The sequence below is a fragment of the Leptidea sinapis genome, chromosome 33 (assembly GCF_905404315.1).
Source record: "Leptidea sinapis chromosome 33, ilLepSina1.1, whole genome shotgun sequence".
In the NCBI taxonomy this organism is placed as follows: Eukaryota; Metazoa; Arthropoda; class Insecta; order Lepidoptera; family Pieridae; genus Leptidea; species Leptidea sinapis.
Genome location: NC_066297.1, coordinates 10,035,778 through 10,056,463, shown reverse-complemented (window position 1 = coordinate 10,056,463; position 20,686 = coordinate 10,035,778). Strand labels below are relative to the sequence as shown.

Genomic DNA, 20,686 nt, shown 5'->3' with positions numbered 1-20,686 from the left:
TTGTGTGAACAATCTGTATTGGCAATGTCTGGGTGTGTCTGGATTGAAATCACACTTACATACATTATAATATTTACTGATAGTGAATATTAGAATATATATAACATTAAAAATAAGAGTACCTCATTTCTGTTGTATGTAACGAAATTGAGTAAAAATAATTTTAAATCAAATATTGATTAAAATTTTTGTATATCCTTCTTATGGCACTTAGGAAAATGATAAAAGTGAATTATTTAGGATGAGCATCGATTTTGCGATACCATGAAGTCCAATGTCCCACTATTAAAGTGTGAAGTGAGTACATCGAAGGTAAATAAATATTTAACAAGAGACTGTGAATACTTAAGACGAGATAACTATGGGAAACGAGGTAACTGTGGGAGCCCAGACTTGCCCAAACTTGCCCAGACGTAAGTTCTTGAGCTGCCTGCTTTTTTGGTGAATATTACAAAAAACAATCTGCTATTCGTATTGGTAAGATATAATTTTCATCCCTTTAAACTACAAGTTAAAGAAAGGAAGCGTTTGTAAGTTTGGATTTAGAAGTCTTTTAAAATTTGAATCTTCAGGGTTGATTGATATAATCACAATATGATGAATCCAATATAGAAATTCAATAATTTCCAAATTTGGTAATCTAACAGCGATATATGTAGTTTAATTAAATATTCAAACATAGTTAATAATATGGCCAAAAGTGGATAACACATTTAAAATTACAACATAAGGTCAAACTGTTCCTGTGTGTGTGTGTGTGTGTTTATTTTATTCTGTGCATTTTTCTTATTTCCGATTTTAGTTTATATTTCGACCAAATAAAATAGATCTAAGTTAGAATAAAATGTTCACACTATACTATATAAATCTTATAACTATATTTACAATACTATTTTTTTATGTAAATAAGGGACGAGACGAGCAGGACGTCCAGCTGATGGTAATTGATGCGCCCTGCCAATGGGCATCATTACCATTACCATTACCATTATCAATTACCATTACCATTGTAATGACAATGCAATGCCGCAGATTATTGAGAAACCCAAAAATTCTGAGCGGCACTACAACCGCGTCCGTCACCTTGAGACATAAGATGTTAAGTCTCATTTGCCCAGTAATTTCACTAGCTACGGCGCCCTTCAGACCGAAACACAGTAATGCTTTCACATTACTGCTACACGGCAGAAATAGGCGCTGTTGTAGTACCCATAATCTAGCCGGCATTCTGTGCAAAGGAGCCTCACACATTTTTTTTAATTCTATAAAATAAAGAAAAATACGAATACATTACTATATCAATATTTTATGGTACATTAACAATAGGAAGAAGTGTATCAAAATATTCTTTCTCGATACGTCTAATGTACTCAAATAATTTATGAGGAAAACAAAGTTATCAACTGAATGCTCACTAAAATAACATAACAGGGTCAGTCAAGGTCGAATTATGAATATTGCACAAATATTGTATGATTATGACTAGTATTTGTCCCCGACTTTACCGCTTCCCTAAGCTTAGCTAATGTAATTAATAGGTTACTGAAACTCCACATCAAACATGTCTAAAAGTGAATGAAATTTTGAATATATTCTTATTATAATAAATTAGATAATTTATACGTCTAATTTTAGGTAGTATAAAACATCGTCTTCGCAATAAGCGCTTCATTAGAAGTTACAATTACTTCACTTTATGTACGAATATGGAATTAGAAGACAACCATACTGGACAACTGTTGAAGATCAACTGGCTAGCTGATCGTTTGTGTTAAACACGTTAGTACAGTAATACCAACTTAAAAATAGGAACTACGGTCGCCATGTTGAAATGTCATTCGACTGTAAGTGTCTACTACTTTCAAGTGTTGAAAATAGAGGTTAACAGTTCGCCGCAGTTTATTTCGATTTGCTCACAGCTGTCACAATCTAGGTATGTATAGGTATGAATTATGTAAGGGTTAGAGTAGCGGTACAATATTGTTATTCTATTTCAAAAATATAATGAAAAAAAACCTAATTATTTAAGAATTCATATTAATATTGTTTCTAGGGCAAAAGTACAAACAACGAAGGCGCGGTGAAAGAAAATAATTTATCTGTTACATAACTGTTATTGAGGTGATATCCTCTCTGGCCGGTACAGCTGACCTCTGATAATCCTCACCTCTGACTTTTTGATAAAAGTTGAGATATTACATATTGAAGGTCAACTTGTATCAAACTTGCCACACCTTACCTATTTCTGTCTGCTTAGCTTCACCTATTTAGAGTGCCGGTGGCGAAAACTTATAAACTCTTTCATCTTTTCAAAAAATTGTATATTTAGGTTCTTATTGGTGTACTTAAGGCAATTTATATAACCACCAAATGAAAAACTGGAATGGATGATATTACAATAATAAACATATCTTTATATATATATATATACATAACTATATTTCGTGTCACGCTGTTTGTCCGCGATGAACAGCTCCTAAACTACTGACTTGATTTAATCAATTTATGCACACTGAGTGCAGTTCGGTCCAGTCCGAGAGATAAGATAGGTTTTATTAAGATATTATTTTAATTGGTTTTGCAGTGACCTTTATATTTTTATTCACAATTTATAGCTGTATCAATAATTATTCTTTATGATGTTAATATAGACACAGTTTGACAGTTCTGTTATGACATTATTTCGATACAAGAACAGAAACGAAATAATTATTGTCATGATTAAACTTCTAAAAATGTTGTAATTAATAAACATAAAAGATTTTAAATTTTTATATGAAATGTATATATTTACAATACAATATATATTTCATATAAAAAGTATATTGTAGAATACGCTCTCTGTTGTTATAATGAAATTGTTTCACAATGTGCGTCACTAAATTCTCTCATAGAAAATATGTCCATACAAAACAAATATTGGAATTAAAAATAATTATGGGTCCCAAATCGAAATAAAAACTATCCTATCTAAGTTGGACTAAACTGCACTCCATGAAGTAATCTCCATTAAAATCCGTTCATTAGTTTAGGAGTCCATCGCGGACAAACAACGTGTCACTTAATTTATATATATTAAGATATCTTTCTTAATACCTATATATATTTCTTTTGTGCGTCTGTTGTATCTGAACTCCTCCTAAACGGCTGGACCGATTTTGATGATTTTTTTTTGTGTGTTCCAGTGAATTTGAGATTGGTTTAGATTCTCAATTCTGTTCATATAATATAATTCTCCTGCTCATGTGTATGTTAGTGAACTCCGAACGGCTGGACCGATTTTTAAATTTAAGTCGTGTGTACAGGACAACGTCTGTCGGGTCCACTAGTATATATATATGTATATAAGTTTAAATTTCAATAACATTGATTACTTTATTGACAAGCTATGAAACAAAATCTTAGATCTACCTTCGTACTTGGCTCCGGAGTTCCAAGTATTTTTCAATTACCACAAATTAACTACGGAATCCTAATCATCTGTAGCAGTTACAAATGGGTTCCCTAATGGAATCGTAAATTAGTGTTGTGAACCGTTGAGTATTACAATAATTATGTAATGTAGGTAATTGCTCATCGTTTAGTGATGTATACTAGTATATTTCTTCTCCGACGCTGCTCTGATTCATCCGGTGGTGTTTCCCATCCCTTAAAGATGTGAAGAAAATAATAAATAATGCCTCTCATCAATGACGTATTATATTATACATACAGACAAATCACGTAGAATAAAAACATAGCCGAATTATAGAACATGCCACAAATGACATCATAATAAGCTTCGACTGTTATTACATTGTCGCATTTAAATCATTAGTTTTAAATACCTTTTTACCAGTGGGAGGCTCCTTTGCGCAAGATGCCGGCTAGATTATGAGTACCACAACGGCGCCTTTTTCTGCCGTGAAACAGTAATGTGTAAGCATTACTGTGTTTCGGTCTAAAGGATGCCACAGCTAGTGAAATTACTAGGCAAGTGAAACTTAACATCTTATGTCTCAAGGTGACGAGCGCAATTGTAGTGCCGCTTAGAATTTTTGGGCTTTTCAAGAATCCTGAGCGGCACTGCATTGTAATGTGCAGGGCGTATCAATTACCATCAGCTGAACGTTCTGCTCGTCTCGTCCCGTATTTTCATTAAAAAAAACCTATTAGCAACAATGTAAAATATTGTATGTTGAATTTAGATCTCGATTCTGATAGTGACAGTTGACACTCGACTAATGAGAAAAGTGTGCTTACATTATCTTTAAGCACACTTTTGGCGTTCCGCTATCAGACTGCGAATGATACGTCATTGTTACCCTCTGCTATGTAACTTAGTCTTTTCAGTTGTTTACTATTACTTAGTAGGTATTTACATCCTGTTTGTAGTTTACTAAGGCAACGCAAAATCAGTCATAGGAATTTCAACCAGAGTAATTTATACACAACTATAACTTGATTTTTCTTAACTTTTCACCTTTTTTGTTGTTAAGCACACAAGGCTTTTTTTTATTTTAACTCCGAGTTGATCCACACATACTTTATAATCACTACATCTATATTACAATAAATGTTTACCTATATCATCGGAATTTATTTTATTAAACCACCCATGTAAACCCAATATCATGCCATGTTTTGAAATTTCTTATAGTTTTTCTCATCTTTTGAATTTCTTCTTTAGTTTTGCCAACACTGCTTCAAGCGACACACAAATTAATGCATCTTTAAGATACACGGGCCACGTCTAATTTACAAACTAAATAAATAAAATTCGAAGTGTTAATAAAGAACCGGTATTACTACAGTAAATACATAACTTTCTTAATTAGTAACGCAGAACTATGCGAAAGGCATTCCAACGATCATTTGCGTTTCTGAGATGGAATGTATGTGAGTATTACTAACATTGTTTCAACCGACACAAACTTGAACGCACCTTTACACCGCAGTATAGAGATTTATAAATAATAAAAAGTATGTACGTGTAATTCTTACGCCCGATTGAAATAAAAACTTAATTATAATTAACTTTAGTAATAATTATCAGATACATATATACTTTTTTGCTTATCTGAAAGCTCATAGACAAAATATGTTAGTTTCGTTTGCCCTTGTTTGTCCCACCTATTCTTGGACATCCAGTATATAACAAATATTCTTAAAAAGTTGAAAGACATCGTTAAATATATACATACATAAATTAAATCCGTGTTATTAATAAATAATTGAATAAAAATAATTAAATTAATATCACACATAACGTTGTTATTGAATATTAACGAATATGGCTCTATGGGCTCGGACCTTTTGCCTGTCCGATGGACGAAGAAAAATGTACGAATGTCACAAACGTCAGACTGAGAACTTTTATTTATTATTTATTACAAAGTAGTCATAAATGAACAAATACACTTGGAGATTTTCAGAATATATTACTGACCATTTTGAAACAATTTTTAAACCATTAAATTATAATAGTTAAAAATTGTTTCAATTGACTTTTTTACTTCCGTCAGAAAAATATTCTGAGTTACCCCCAAGTTACGCCTAAAGAAGTTTTACTTCAAAAATTGAACACGGCTTAATTTACGAACTTAATAAGTATTTATAAATAAAATTGGAGGTGTGTTGTTGATTTTGTTGAAATTATTTAGTCATTTTATTCTTATGTATGTCGCTGGCTTTATTCAGAAATTATGTTGGCTTTATAATTGGTGTCTATCAACCTTGTTATTTACTTCAAGCTCCCTCATAGTAATACACCGAAGTCCGAATTAAGTGTCATTCGGTTGGCGCTCAAATGGAGGCGCTTCTGCAGTTCCGGTGTCTTTTATTAAACATAAATATTGTGTTTAATAAAAAAACTATTTAGATTAAATATCATTTAAGAATTAGACAAGAAGCTATATATCTAAATTAAATAATAAAATATATTAATAACACAACTGATTGATTATAATAAATCATTCACCAGTGGGAGGCTCCTTTGCACAGGATGCTGGCTAGATTATGGCTACCGCAACGGCGCCTATTTCAGTATGAAGGGCGCCGTAGCTGGTGAAATTACTGGGCAAATGAGACTTAACATTTTATGTCTCAAGGTGACGAGCGCAGTTGTAGTGCCGCACAGAATTTATGGGGATTTTCAAGAATCCTGAGCGGCACTGCATTTTAATGAGCAGAGCGTATCAATAACCATCAGCTGAACGTCCTGCTCGTCTCGTCGCTTATTTTCATAAAAAAAAAATTAAGTAGGTAGTTTGTTTTTTAGCCACGCAACAATTTATGTTTAATATGAAAATCTCTGAAAATCTGATTATTGTAGTCTCTTTTTTACTCTTCTAAATTAATTTACTGAAAACATTTATGGAAAAATTAATAATTGACATGTTTACGTCGCTGCAACACTCTGTCGAAATCAACAACACAAAACTAGTATGTACTTAAGTGTCTGTGACTCTGTGCACCAGTTACCGCCGCCGCCGCCGCCGCCGGCCCAAATATTTCGTTTCAAGGAAATATTAACTGACATTTAAGAATAAAATACAGTTAGCATGAATTATGTATTGAGATCAAGATTTTTAATCAGGTTCGATCGACCGCTGATTTGATCACATTAATTGACTAACAAAAGGAAAGAGATAAGTTATATTACGTTTGTCCGGCCGGTATTATTTTGTCAGTTTACATTACAGAATTTATATTATAAAATATTTAAATAATGGTCGAATGTAACATAAAATTCTCCGCTGCGCTCCAACTAGATACCGCACTACCTAAGAACTGTATTATATTATAGCTTTTATATTAGTTCAACTTTATATTGTAGTGTGTATTGGCTATTTGTAAACATATAGGCCACTAACAGAGGCCTAGTTACTATTTTGCGCATCTTAAGGTATTATATGCGCACAATGTTATTAGTTTAGTAATTGGTTGATTTTTTATAAATTACTTGATTGTCATGTCTATTTATTTTTATTTCTTCATATTCATTAAATTTGTTTATTGTCTTTATTATTATTTGTCTTTAGCGGCTAAAATAAGATTTGAAATGGTTTTTGGGTCATTAAATTTGATGGACAATTATGAAAGTTATGGCAATCGCACAAAAAAACGCCTTTGAGGAATATCGTAGTCATCAGATCAAAATTAAACCAACTTCATCACCATTAAAAGTAAAGAGACCTAAAAGTTACAGGTTATTTATTAAAGAAGTATGCTCTATTTACTACCTACATTAACGTAAAGATTATAGGAAATCAACGAAAATAGATAGATTTAAATTTCGAAAAAGAACTAGTGAACAATATTTCACTTAACGTAATGATATAGTGCACATGGCAACAGATGAACGCGCTAAAATACATACAACACCGGATTCTGTTATCAGGAGTCAGAGTATGGAGATATCGTACAATTACAGAACATTCACGGAGCGTGGAGCGATTGTAGCACACGAGAATGGCATCGCGTTGTGTCACAGATTAAAAATTGTGGGTTATCAGTGCAACAATTTACTCATGATATTGTTTTAAATCTTATGCATCATAGTAACATTGGACATAATACTCAACGTTAAGTGGCTTTCTTTACAAAATTCCATCGGGAGTTTACTAAGGACAATTAGTGTGGTCCATACAAATACTATAACGGCTGTTAAATAGACGATCATTAGCTCAACGTATCAGCCAATTATTTGGGACAATAGCTTCATTAGACTCGTGGCAGAATTTGCCAAGTCAACATCTCCTGAGGATGCCTCGCGTAGAGGCGAGACACGTGTCGTATTGATGAAAGGCAAATCTTAGCGGAATTTACAATAATAATTTTAGAAATAAGAATTTTTTTACAGCAATTCAAAATGTGCCTTAACTAATTTCACGACAGATAGTACTTAATAAGAACTTATTACTTCTAACATCTTATCATTAAGTGAGGAATAGGAAACGCGTCAAAAATGTGCCCAACAACTTGTATAACACGGACACGGGGTATTATTTTCATCCAACATTTAAAGCACCAACCAACTGTAGTGTCTGAACTGTGTCGGACCGCTGCACTTGTATCAACAGAATGTTTTTGAAACTATACCGATACATGACGCAAGCTGGCTATATGGTTAGTGTTTACGTAATACATACATTCATTGTTGAACAACACAAAAATACAATTCTTATTATGATTAACATTCGTAGCTATATAATACCTAAATAGATTTAAGAAGATATCGAAGCAACCAGAAGCAAAAAGAGAAGAACTCCGCACCGTGATATTACCAAGTGAAGCACCTTTATTCTAGTGTATGTGCGGTTACGGGGTATACCAGTTACATAATTTTTTCTCCCCTATATAATCATATATCCACAAATACTTTTATATTATTGTTTTTACACTTTTTCAGAACGCACGACGGCATTTTTAAAATATTTTATTGCGACGCAAACTGATCTGTCACAGACGATGGCAAATCTCATAATGGCGGCCGATCGGCTTGTATTAGTAAGTGTATTCGTGGGTCTATGTATTTACACGTTTACCGGCTTGATTTAGTGCCTCACTGGTATGCTAGGTGACATGGAGTCCTTCTTTTTTTACTCGTCCGTGCTTGAGTGTATACAAATATCCACCTGCCTGATTGTTTACGATGTATCACAGATCCATCAGAGACAGTTCAAAAAACTACAGAATCACCAAGGTGACTGTTTCACCGAGAGAGTGCCATTTAAAATTCGCTGAAAAAGAAACATGTTTTTATTACGAATATAAAAATATTACGTGGTGAAAAATAATATACTTTTTTGTATTTTTGAAATGAAAACTTCCTTAGCTGTATTGGGCACTTTTTGGTAGGGAAAATATTATCGCGTCACCGACATACTCATGACTGGCGCATGCGATAAATAAATAATTAGAAAAATATAAATAATATACAAGTAATAGTTAAACACTTTTTGGATGGGTGAAATCTCATGAGTTCGCGTCACCGAAATGCTTAAAGCAGTATATCTGTAGCTATACAGCTGACGTATTGTGCAAAATTAGTGCTGTGTATATATTATAAGTGAAATTGAATGTATTTAGTGAAAAGTTCAATGTGTATATACTGTGCGTTATTGAATTAGTGTTTTGTTTGATTAATATATTATTGAAAATAAATTTTAAAATATTTATTTCTTCTTACCCGATTAATTCTAAGCTATAAAATTAATAATAATAAAATAGCAATCTTTTATAGATTATACGTTTTATATTAAAAGTTAAAAAATAGCCAGATAATATAAAAAACAGGCTGTATGTACTGTTATTTAATTTAAGAATTCAGAGTGCCTTCAGGTTCATTGTACTGGCGTGGTCCGCTAACAACCTGACCAACTATAGTACGCTATAAGCTTATGTGAAATAGCCGGTCTCAGGTGTCCCACGTGATTTGGTTGGGTTACCGAGCTATCATTCAACCATGACGTCATTATGCTGCGAGAACAAGTTGCAGGTGAGGTCTGCTTGACGGTAGTTGGGACCTTACAAGTATGACGGACAAATAATATGAATATGTATTACACATATCTAAAACTTAGCATAAAATATTAAAATAACATGAATTTGAACATTTAAGTAAATCATAAGGTTTTTTAAATTTCCTCGAAATCTATCGCTGGAGACAGCGTCCAAATATTAGGAAACGCTAAATTCCTGTACGTGTATGTCTTTATAGGCCTCGAAACGACAGATTACATTATTTTACGCTTATTTTTATTATTATTATTGGAAAAAGTAGCACTTAAATCAGTAGCAGGGGCGTGTATATGATATAGGCAATTAGGCCGTGCCTACCTCGTTATATAGCACTAGTGTTAAAGTTAATTTAGTTTAATTTGGTTCCGTTATTTTATAACCAAACTTCTATTGAACACCCACTCATAAAATTTTTCTTTATGCTAGATACTAAATACCTACGGTAAGCATTCTTTTCATATTCCAAAGCTCAACTACGACTAGTTAGATCCACACACCCTTACTAGAAAACAATTAAATTATATGACGCACGCCCTAGTGTTGTGATGAAGTAGTTGAGAAAACGTCTAGAGCAATTATTCCCTTGGATAATCGGAGTTTGAGGCATCCCGCATTCAATGTGGCCTCACATTCCAAATGGATGTGTTTAGGATCTTCGTAGGCCTCTTGGTAAAATGTACATAGACCGGGTTCACTGAGGTCTATTTTTGCCAAGTGACCATTGATTGTGCAGGGCCCAGAAAGCCGTATTATTTGACAAAGAAAAATATTTCCGCACACTTTTAACATTTTTTAAATTTGTAATAAAATAATATAATTACTATATATAATAATTACATATTATAATCAATTGTAATTGTATAGTTGTAGGTCTGAGAAATGGCTAAAGCAAATTTGATGAAACCACACGAGGATTAAAAAAAACCATTTTAGAGACGGGTGACAACCCTAGCGGTCGTCGTCTTCAAGATATCCCACTCTCTTCGTTCGCATGACGCTGCATCTCTTTGACTGCTTTGGGTCACATCATCATCAGATCCTTTAACATACACCTTTATTTAAACATTTTTTTTTATTTTATCCTTCAATTCTTGCACCCGGCATTCTTGCATTCGAACATAAATAAAGAAGGATCTGATATTCAACCTAAATTAAAGTCATAAAAACGTACACACACAGAGAATCTCCTCCAAGAGATTTATTTTAACGGCCTTCAAATAAACTAGGTATAAAGTAGTAATCTGAGAATAAACCGAGTGTATGCCAATGTTTACTATATCGTCGACAACCCTGAGAATACAATGATACTTGTGAAGCTTTCCGAATGTCAAGCAGGCATTGACATTTGGAAATTCGGAAACAGGCTGATTGAAAATAAACGCGGGAAATGTTACATCTAGGTCCGAATAAACCAATCATAAGCAAAATGTCTATTTGTAAATATTTTGCATATTTTAGTTTATTCTCAGATATAACTTTAAAACAAAAAAACTTGTGTCGTAGCTCATTAGCAAATGACAAATCTAATTCTTCTCGTAATCTTGTATCGCAGATATCAATAATAACATTTATTGTATCAGTTTGAGTAATTAAATAAATTATGTGATTACCATGAAATTATTTAACAACATCATAATCATTATTCTATCTTGTAGGTACAATAATAACATGCACTCAACTAATGTAGCAATTATCAATAATAATTATTGTACAAAATAGAATGATCTATATGAATAAATGTAGAGCCGGGTTTTTATTCGGTTGTACTGGGAAAACTACTGAACCGATCACAATAATACCATTAGATGCAGCGTGTTTCGGAGAAGATTTTAGTATATGAAATGCCGGTGATTACTTATCTGGAACCTATATTTTTTGACTTACTAATACCTATATGATCGCAATACAAATAATTTAGTCCATTGACTGAATTGACATTTCATTACATTTGACAATTCACACAATGAGCGGGCGCGGGATACTTACTTAATTTTATATCAGAAAACGTCGTCTGCTGTGTGTCAGTACTTGTAAATTATATAAATATAGCTTATCTCAATTCATTTAATCAAGTTCATGTAATATTGTGCTTAGCGTATTTGTCGCTATGTAAAAATAATAAAAACGGAGAAATTAAAAAAGAAATCTTTTACATAAGTACAAAAATCTTGTACGATAGTTAGAAGCCCTTCGAGTCCGACATGTACTTTTAACTTTTAACCGGTTTTAGATGTAAAATGCCACATGATGAAGTAGCGGTTAATTTGATATACATACGTATTGTTACTCATATATATCTATTTACATATAATACCTATAGTAAACTCGTAACAAAGCAGAACTGTACCTACGTTGAATGTTTTTAGAGCATGCTTGATGTGTGTTCTATACAAACAATACCGAATCCAACCTGTAATTTTCGTTTCATTTCTTTGACGCAGAGTCTTAATATGTTTTCTTTAATAAATAACATCTTAATAGCATGAGCTAAATATTATGTCAGTGAAAGTTTCATTGAGAATCGGTACATCCGTTTCGAAGATATAGACTGACGGACTTCCGATTTAATGGTGTGATTGCTACGAAATAAAATTACTCGGAAAGTTGCGTGATAAAAAGTAGGTAACTAACTTACAGTTACATCACTTTAAATAAGACTTATTTAAACACAAAATATTATGGTGCAGTATTTTTTTGTTTCGTACAGAAATGCAGTCCGCGATAACAATCACACGGTTAGGTTAGCCTCGGTATGTAATTTGTTTGTGCTAACTGCACAGTTGCAAGGTTTGACTTAAGTATAAATACGTTTTGCGGGTGCATATTAGGTACATCGCTTAGAGAGTGCACTGGCTGTGGAGTAATATTGCATTACTTTTTTTTTAAATACGCTTGATAATTTCAAAAGAGTTTTTATTTATTTTAGGTATATTTTATGTTAGTGAGAAGTTCGATGGAATGAGGTGCATTATATTATAATCTATCTGTTCATAGACTTATACTAGCGTACAGCTAAACTCAGCGTGCGATATAGAAGAACATCACTAACGGAGATACAAGACAGAAAAGGATATTGTAAGTACCTATATTGAATGTAACCCATTTTGAGTGGCAAGTCGTCAATAGTCAACCACGCTTGGCATAACCTCCTTAGTATTTTGAATGTTAAACCATTAGCTAACGCACACATTGACAATTCTAAATTGTTCATGGCATAAAAGAGCAGTCAGTTTATAGAATAATTATTATTATAGCTATTATAATATATTTTTAAGGCCGGATTTAGATATAACGAACGACGGCGAAAGAATGCTAGAGAGCGAAAGAGAAGGACTCTGTGTGGCGAGGCAAGTGAAAGAGATGGGAGACCTTTCGTTAACTTTCATTCGCTGTATGTGGAGCCCTAGAGAACTGGAGAACTAGCATGGGACGCCAATTCATTTTCTATAATGTAACCTCCTCATAACATGAGCTACCTGAACACGACCTGCTGTTTCAGAGATAAGGCAGACTGCGTAGCATGCAAAACATATCCAGAAATGGCCTATAGTAGGTAAACTGCAAACTGTACACTATAGGTGCCAGCAATGACATATTATACATTATAAATACCTGCTTAAACAGACATAATATTATTAAATAAACGTCTATGACATGGAAACAAACATTTAATTTTGAACCTAAAGGGGTTCGAACCCGGAACCCTTACATTAGAGTGTGTAATAATAACTTTGAAACGTGCAGATTTTGAAATGAAATGAAATTTAGTTATTGCGTCGAATACAATATACCTAGGTACATTAAAGATCTTTCATTTATTGTAGTCTCCTCGGCTAATTAAAATCTGCTTTCAGTAAAAACTGTAACTTTGATACAACAAAAAGGAACTCAATATTATTCATAGGTTATATAACTATAGTTATAAAACATGTAGTAACGAAACAAAACTTAGGTATAAGTAGGTACATATTTATATATTTTGTGTTTATTATTAATTGATAATCTGTGTTTAAAATGGGGATTCTGTGGACATAAACAATAATGTCAGGTGAATTCCTTCGCTATCATAATCATGATCAAAGTCGGCATGATAAGCGTGTTATTAATATCAAACCTTCTTCTTATCAATTAATGTGTACGATAAATGTGCCCAATTCAATGCTGCAAGTAAATACTTACCTACATTAATTATAAACACAGGTATCTTATTAGAAAACAAGGCCAAATGCAATGCAATTATATTAAGTTTCACAGTAGGTAGTTATCAATTATCAATCCAGTACCTAAGTAACGAAATATTAAACGTTTGAAAATCGTGTAAAAATTGCCTTTGATAAGACGATAAAGCAATTATTGTTTACGTAAAACTGTGTTGAATTATGCGAATTCCAATAGTCGTTAAATATACAACTCACTATAACATCGTGTGATTAAACTTTGAGCACATAATATAACGTAGCCAGTGTGTGAAGTGCAAAATCACTTTTCAATACTTACCGGGTCAATGTTAGCATCCCAGACATCCTTTAAGTCATTGGAGATATCAAAATAGTTCTCCATGTCGGGGGCCAATTCCAACGGCCTCCGACTTGCAGTTTGGAAACCACCAGCTAATCACAACACAGTCACGCTTCTCTGCTCCTTTCTCGACTTGAGAAACTCGGAATGCACACTTGGATTATTTATATGTGAGAATGTAATTGCACTTTGTATCACAAGTTTACGTATCACTGTTGTCATCCATTTGTTATTTCAGCCGCGATATTAATTTTACTCGACGCAAAACAGGAATACAGTTATATAGAGTTATGCGTGCTATCACGACAACGAATAGCTCACGAATGACCTGCTGGGGGGGCGGGTGCAGGGCGGGGGTCTACTGGCGGCGGAATGCGGGCGGCCGGCGAACGGTAAAGTCCGCAAGAGGGGGGGGGGGGCGTCCCCCTGATGGCCGCTCATTCATGAAGCAAGCGATAAGGGTGAATTTGATGACGATGGGGTGGTTTTGCTACGCTCACGTACTACGAAAACAACGTGTTGCTCTTTGATAACGTAGTCTGCCTCCCCCAATTATTGTGTCCGTTTGTATGTACAATATTGGACGCATGACAGCTTTGCGTCTGATCTGATCAGTTTATGTACAAAAGAGAACCTTTTAAAGAAAATAATCTTCGATGACGAAAATTAATATTTTCTCTAATTTCACATACGTCTCAATAAGAATGTTATCTTCGATGTAAGCTTCGTATTCTGAATATGGTAGAAACTTCTATATGAGGCAACAGTTAAGAATTATATGTTTTTGGAATTCTAGTTTAATGTATTATAAACAATTTGTTATGATTTTTCTTTAATATTCAGTTTACGAAATGGCAAAATACAGTTAACTAGCTGCCCCGACAGACGTTGTTCTATAGATAGTAAAAAACAACTGTTTTATATTTCAAAACATCAAAAATTATTTCGTAAATATGCTCCCTGTTGTTAGAATGAAATTGTTTCACAGCGGAACTGTCAAACCGTGCGCACTAAATTCTCTCATAGAAAATATGTCCATACAAAACAAATATTGAAAATAAAAATATTTATGGGTCCCAAATCGAAATAAAAACTACCCTATCTCTCAAATTGGACCAAACTGCACTCCATCAAGTAATCACCATTAAAATCCGTTCATTAGTTTAGGAGTCCATTGAGGACAAACATTGTGACACGAGATTTATATATATTAAGATTTATTATTTTAAAATAGATTAATCAAATCCCCTTTTTTGTAGGTTGCGCTGATTTTTGGCGTTGTTGGAGCTTGCCGCAGAGAGGAGTTAGCCAATATTACTTTAAAAGATATTGAAGCCCATGGAAAAATGCTACTAATCAAGATTCCGAATACAACAAATAAGATACCCAGAAGCTTTGTTGTTCAAGGAGATTTTCTTAGAAAGCGGTCCCAAAAAACAAAAACCGACCTTTTTTTCCAAATTATCAAAAAGGGCAGTGGACAGCTCAAGCAATCGGGATAAACAAATTTGGTAATATGCCAAAAGAATTAGCTACGTTTCTTGGTTCTTGCTGACAATTATACTGGGCACAGTTTCAGGAGGACCTCTGCTACATTATTGGCAGATTCAGGAGCCAATTTGACATCCTTAAAGCGACTAGGAGGTTGTAAGTCCGACAAAGTTGCAAGGCTGTATTGCTGATTCATTAAACAACAAACTAAAAGCTGGGAAAAAAATCACACAATCCATTGATTTAAAGTCCAGTCCGTCTCCTTTACATGACAATACTGAAGAGATCGTTCGTCCATCTACGTTCGTTGATAATGATAATTCATCAGATCCAATTCCATCAACTAGCAAACGCCATTGTATAGCACCTTTGACAAATATACATGAACAATCATACGAAATTAATAATAGTTTGTCTCAAACAGTAAATATGCAACCTAAAACTCAGTTAGTATAAAAAACTGTACCAATTTCAATGTATATGTGAATTATAACTTTTATAAGAAATAAATGATTAGTTAGTTGAGTTTATTCTGTTCCATCCACAGAAACCCTATTTCTGTGGGTGGAACAGAATAATATGCAAGATGGCAATGGAATATAATAATTATTGTAGTACGACGCATTTTATATACGACAATAATATTTGGTAGGTCTGAGAATCGATCGTCATCCGTTTTTTATACCTTAAAAATTTTAATTATTTAATTTTTACTAATACTTTATATGGCAATACAACGTTTGCTGGGTCAGCTAGTTTTGAATAAAACTATTCGAATTTGATTTTGAATAGTATATTATTTGACTGTTCAAATTCAAACTAAGCTGTATTATACTTAATTAATACTAGTTCAAACTTATGTCAAATTACTGCTCGTTTCATACTAATCTAAATTTCACAATTTTACACAGGCAGTCCCGCCTCTTTCCATTATGTTTGCAAAAAAGTATTTTATAGAATTTTTGTCTGTTTGTCTTATGTATGTCCGGGCAAAACGTAAATCTATTGTATAGATTTAATTAAAATTTTACATGAATATTAAGAAAAGGTCAGGCACATACATACACAGACACATAGGCTACAGTATTTTTGCTGCTTTATAGCATGATGATATATATAAAAACACACACACACACACTCACGCCTTGTTCCCGTCGGGGTAGGACATTAGAATGCCACTATTCTTACAAACCTCTCGCGCTTCCTCTACATTCGTTACTCTTTTCATACATGCTGCATGGAACATACCGTTCCGGGTGCTTCAGACCTTTCCTTTTCTCAAAACGTCCTCAATTTGTTTGTCGATGAATGTTCTACGAGATCTCCCGCGACCGACTTACCCACACACACTTGCCTTATATATTTGATAGATCATTCTTTCTTCACTCATTCACTCCACGTGTCAAACCATTTCAGCATTCTCAGTCCTTGTCACAGCATCCTCCTTCAGACCATAGCGCGCTTGTATTATCGCATTCGGAATTATATCAATAAGTCTCACCCCACACACACTACGCAGTGATCGTATCTCAACTGCGTCTATTCTGCTTGTGTGCTTCTTCTGCCATACCCAACTCTCATTTCGTTACATTAACATGCCGACAAGTATTCCGTTATGGACCGCCATTCGCACCGCTTTTGGCACAGTCTGCCCGTTCATAAAGGCGTGCAGGGCTCCATTGACACAGTTTCCCGCAGTCAATTCAATATCTAATTCACATCTTCCGTCTCTTGTAAACATGCTACCCAAATATACGAATCCTATAACTTGTTCTATCCTTTATCGTATCTTTAAACGTAATAGTACATCCCTGGTACACTTTTCATCATTTATTACTAACAAGCTGATTCTGCATAGCTTCCTTATGACTAGACGCCCAACTTTTTCCTTATAGTAATATTGGTAAATGGTAGCTTAATAGCGGTAGCAACGATACAATATTATGTTGATTTGATGAATTTTAAAATTTTATTACTAACTGAATTTTTCTTTGTTATCGAGAAAAATCTAAATAACGTGAAAAAATATTTCTCCGACAAAATATAGGGTTTTGTTAGGGAGTCCCCCCTCTCCCACATGTATCATAATCAAGGTCATGACAATGACATTTAAAAGTATAGATAGGTTACGTAGACAACATTCGGTGTTTGAAAATGATACACTAACGCACACATGAATAATTTAACATTGCAATAGCACACTACATTACAATTACACGTCAAAGAAGGATAGTAAATGCAATTATCGCAAGCGAAAAAGAGATAGCTCTAATTTGCTAATTGCTTCGTATTTGTATACAGAAAATAAAGTTAATTCATCAGATATGATTTTTGACCGTACACCGTGATTTATGCCTAAATTATGATTCATTCATAAGTTCATGTAGTAAAACTGCATTGAATTTAGGTAGATAATGTGTCATTGATTTTATTAAAAAAATAATTTAATATTGATTATAATATATAGCCACATTGATGATATTAATTATTTGTATATAAAATAATAAAAAAGCATACAGACACCAAAATAAAACCGAAAGGTATCTACAGTAAGGGTCCCATTTATACAATTTTACTAACAACTGCTCCCAAAAAGATTTAAGAGTACAATTATTACTTTTTGTATCTTATATTATTTATGAATGTCTGTTTGTTGAGGGTTTATTATAAGAAGGTAATGGGAGAAGAAAATGATCCATTGATTCTTCTGCAGTTAGCAAATTATATACTGAAAAATCTCCTAGGTTAACAAATAGCACGCACTGTCTACATGCGCTACCTTCCCCTCAAACTTGTTTTAGTAGTTTGATAGTTCAGCTACCTATATACGCACTTGTTTATTAAAAATTATTACATTCACTGCAACAATGACTTTTTTACATCATTTCCTAAAATATTCTACCTCGATCATCCCGCAACAGACAGCATCAATATTTTGTCATTTCTGTACGTTAATCTATGATCGGCTTGGCAGCGATCGGCGTTGTTATGGCAACATATTTATTTTGTTAGATAAATAATGAAATCAAATAAAATGTTATAATTCATGATTTCTGAACTGTGGTATGTAATTCTATGATTTTTTTTTACTTTCGTAATTAGTGCATTTTCCCATAACACAAGACGGCATTTTAATGTTGTAACCTATATCAAATTGTAAGCAATTCTGTCAACAACAAACGCGTGCAGTTGCGCGCGAGACGTCAAGTCAAGCGCATGCTTTGTATACTAGCGTACTGGTCGCGATATTTTCTGCGCATACCCGCATTTATAATATTTATTTAAGAATATAAGATGAGTGTTGAGAGTCTTACTAAAACTTTTTGTGATTCGAGTGGGAGTGATATTATTGAGGAGGACATCAGGATAGTGGAAGTGCAACCTTTGTTACATCAAGAGGTAATGGTACGGGAAAAACGATTGCGATCTAGTTCAGACGAAAAGATAATTTTTGCCGTCACAGGTAACGAAATTTTACCTCAACAATTTAAATTTGCTAAAATATTACGATCGGAAAATATTTTGAATATCACTAACATTCGGTATAAAAGTCCGTTTAAGATAATTATTGAATTTGAAGACAAAAAAAATGCACAGAAATTGATAGAATGCAAAAAAATTGTAGAGTTTAGATGTCAATTGTTGAATGAAATGGGTTTGTCGTATGGCATCATAAGAAATGTAGATTTAGATATATGTGACGAAGAGATTAAAGGAAATTTAGAAAGTGACCTTGAAATTGTCTCTGTACGAAGATTAAAACGTCTGACAATCACAGAATGGGTTGAAAGTGAGACAATACGAATAGGTTTCAGAGGATCGGTATTACCGACATATGTGCGTATGGATGTAGGTTTAAAGTGGTGACATATACGTATCCAGTTACTCAGTGTAGTGGATGTTGGAAATTTGGGCATAATATCCGTTACTGTCCAAGTAGGAAAATAATTTGCCCAAAATGTACAGGATACCATACAAATTGCGAAATAACTGTATACAAATGTATTAATTGCAAAGGAAAACATATGGCCCTTTATAAATCTTATCCAGTTTTTTTAAAAGAAAAAAACATTAGAATAATAATGCGAGATTTAAACTACACGTATCAAAAAGCTTTGTCAATTTATCTTAGAGAGAATGGAGTAAAGAAGATTGATAATAACCAACCGAAAGAAAATTTAAATACTGTAACTGAAAATCAAAGCCTCGGAAGATCACACAAACATGTTATAATTAGTCAGCCCGATATCAACACAGACAAGCAAGAATCTACAGATGGAAGGACACAACAAGAAATAGATGTAATAAATACGAAACAGCGTGTAAAACGAAATATAAAGATTAAGAAACGAAATAAGAATAATATGAAAACAGAGCAGTGGTGATATCGTGAGAAAAGAAAGTGATACAGGGATGTCTGTGGATGAGCCACACGATGATGAAAACACAGGTATCGGTAAGAAAAAGTTCGAGAGAAAGAGAGGTAGCATAAGTTTTATGAAATTTTTTCAAAAATTGAAGGAAATATATTTGTCTGAATGTACTGCAGATGAAAAGATTAAAGTATTTATTGGTTTTATTATTGAGGAGATTATGAAGTATATTTCGATTTTGTTTAGAGATAATGATATTTTTGTAAATGGCTTCTTTCCAAATTCTATTATGGATAGACAGAAAAATATAGACCGTACTTTGAACTTATTGCAATGGAATGCACAAAGTTTAAGACCTAAATTAAAAGAGTTTGAATTGTTATTTATGCAAGAAAAAATTCACATTGCATTCATTTCGGAAACGTGGCTTCAGGCTGAATCTGTATTAAATGTAAATAGTTTTGATATATTTCGAAAAGATAGACACGACTCTTATGGAGGTGTCGCTATAGTAGTTCATTGGTCGATAAAATATGTACAGGAATATCATGTAAATACAAGTAATAATGGTATAGAAATAATTAGCTTAAAACTTTTAAATTGTAGTGATATAAAAAAATTAGTGTCTATTTATTGTCCTTCATCGGTTCGCACGGTGGTTAGTGACTGGGAGAATATTTTTTCGGCATTCACGAGCAATTAGCAAGGGATTTCAACGCACATCACTCGTGTTGGTCTAATAGGTCAGATACTCGAGGTACGTAAATTTATGACGTCGCTTTAGATACTGGCTTTACGAC

The 20,686-nt window shown here is 33.4% G+C and overlaps 2 protein-coding genes and 1 pseudogene across 3 annotated transcripts in view; 1 reads left to right on the top strand and 2 right to left on the bottom strand.

The window, feature by feature from the left end:
* The window catches only part of LOC126974646 (cyclic AMP response element-binding protein A), a 139,740-nt gene extending 125,385 nt beyond the window's left edge, over positions 1 to 14,355 (bottom strand). The window contains exon 1 of the mRNA XM_050822180.1: positions 14,002 to 14,355. Within this exon, the coding sequence (XP_050678137.1) occupies positions 14,002 to 14,064 (63 nt within the window). The 5' untranslated portion in view covers positions 14,065 to 14,355. The remainder of the gene's footprint in view (positions 1 to 14,001) is intronic.
* The window catches only part of LOC126974652 (retinal rod rhodopsin-sensitive cGMP 3',5'-cyclic phosphodiesterase subunit delta), a 387,080-nt gene that overhangs the window by 132,221 nt on the left and 234,173 nt on the right, over positions 1 to 20,686 (bottom strand). The window lies entirely within an intron of this gene.
* On the top strand, positions 18,808 to 20,398 carry LOC126974625 (uncharacterized; annotated as a pseudogene).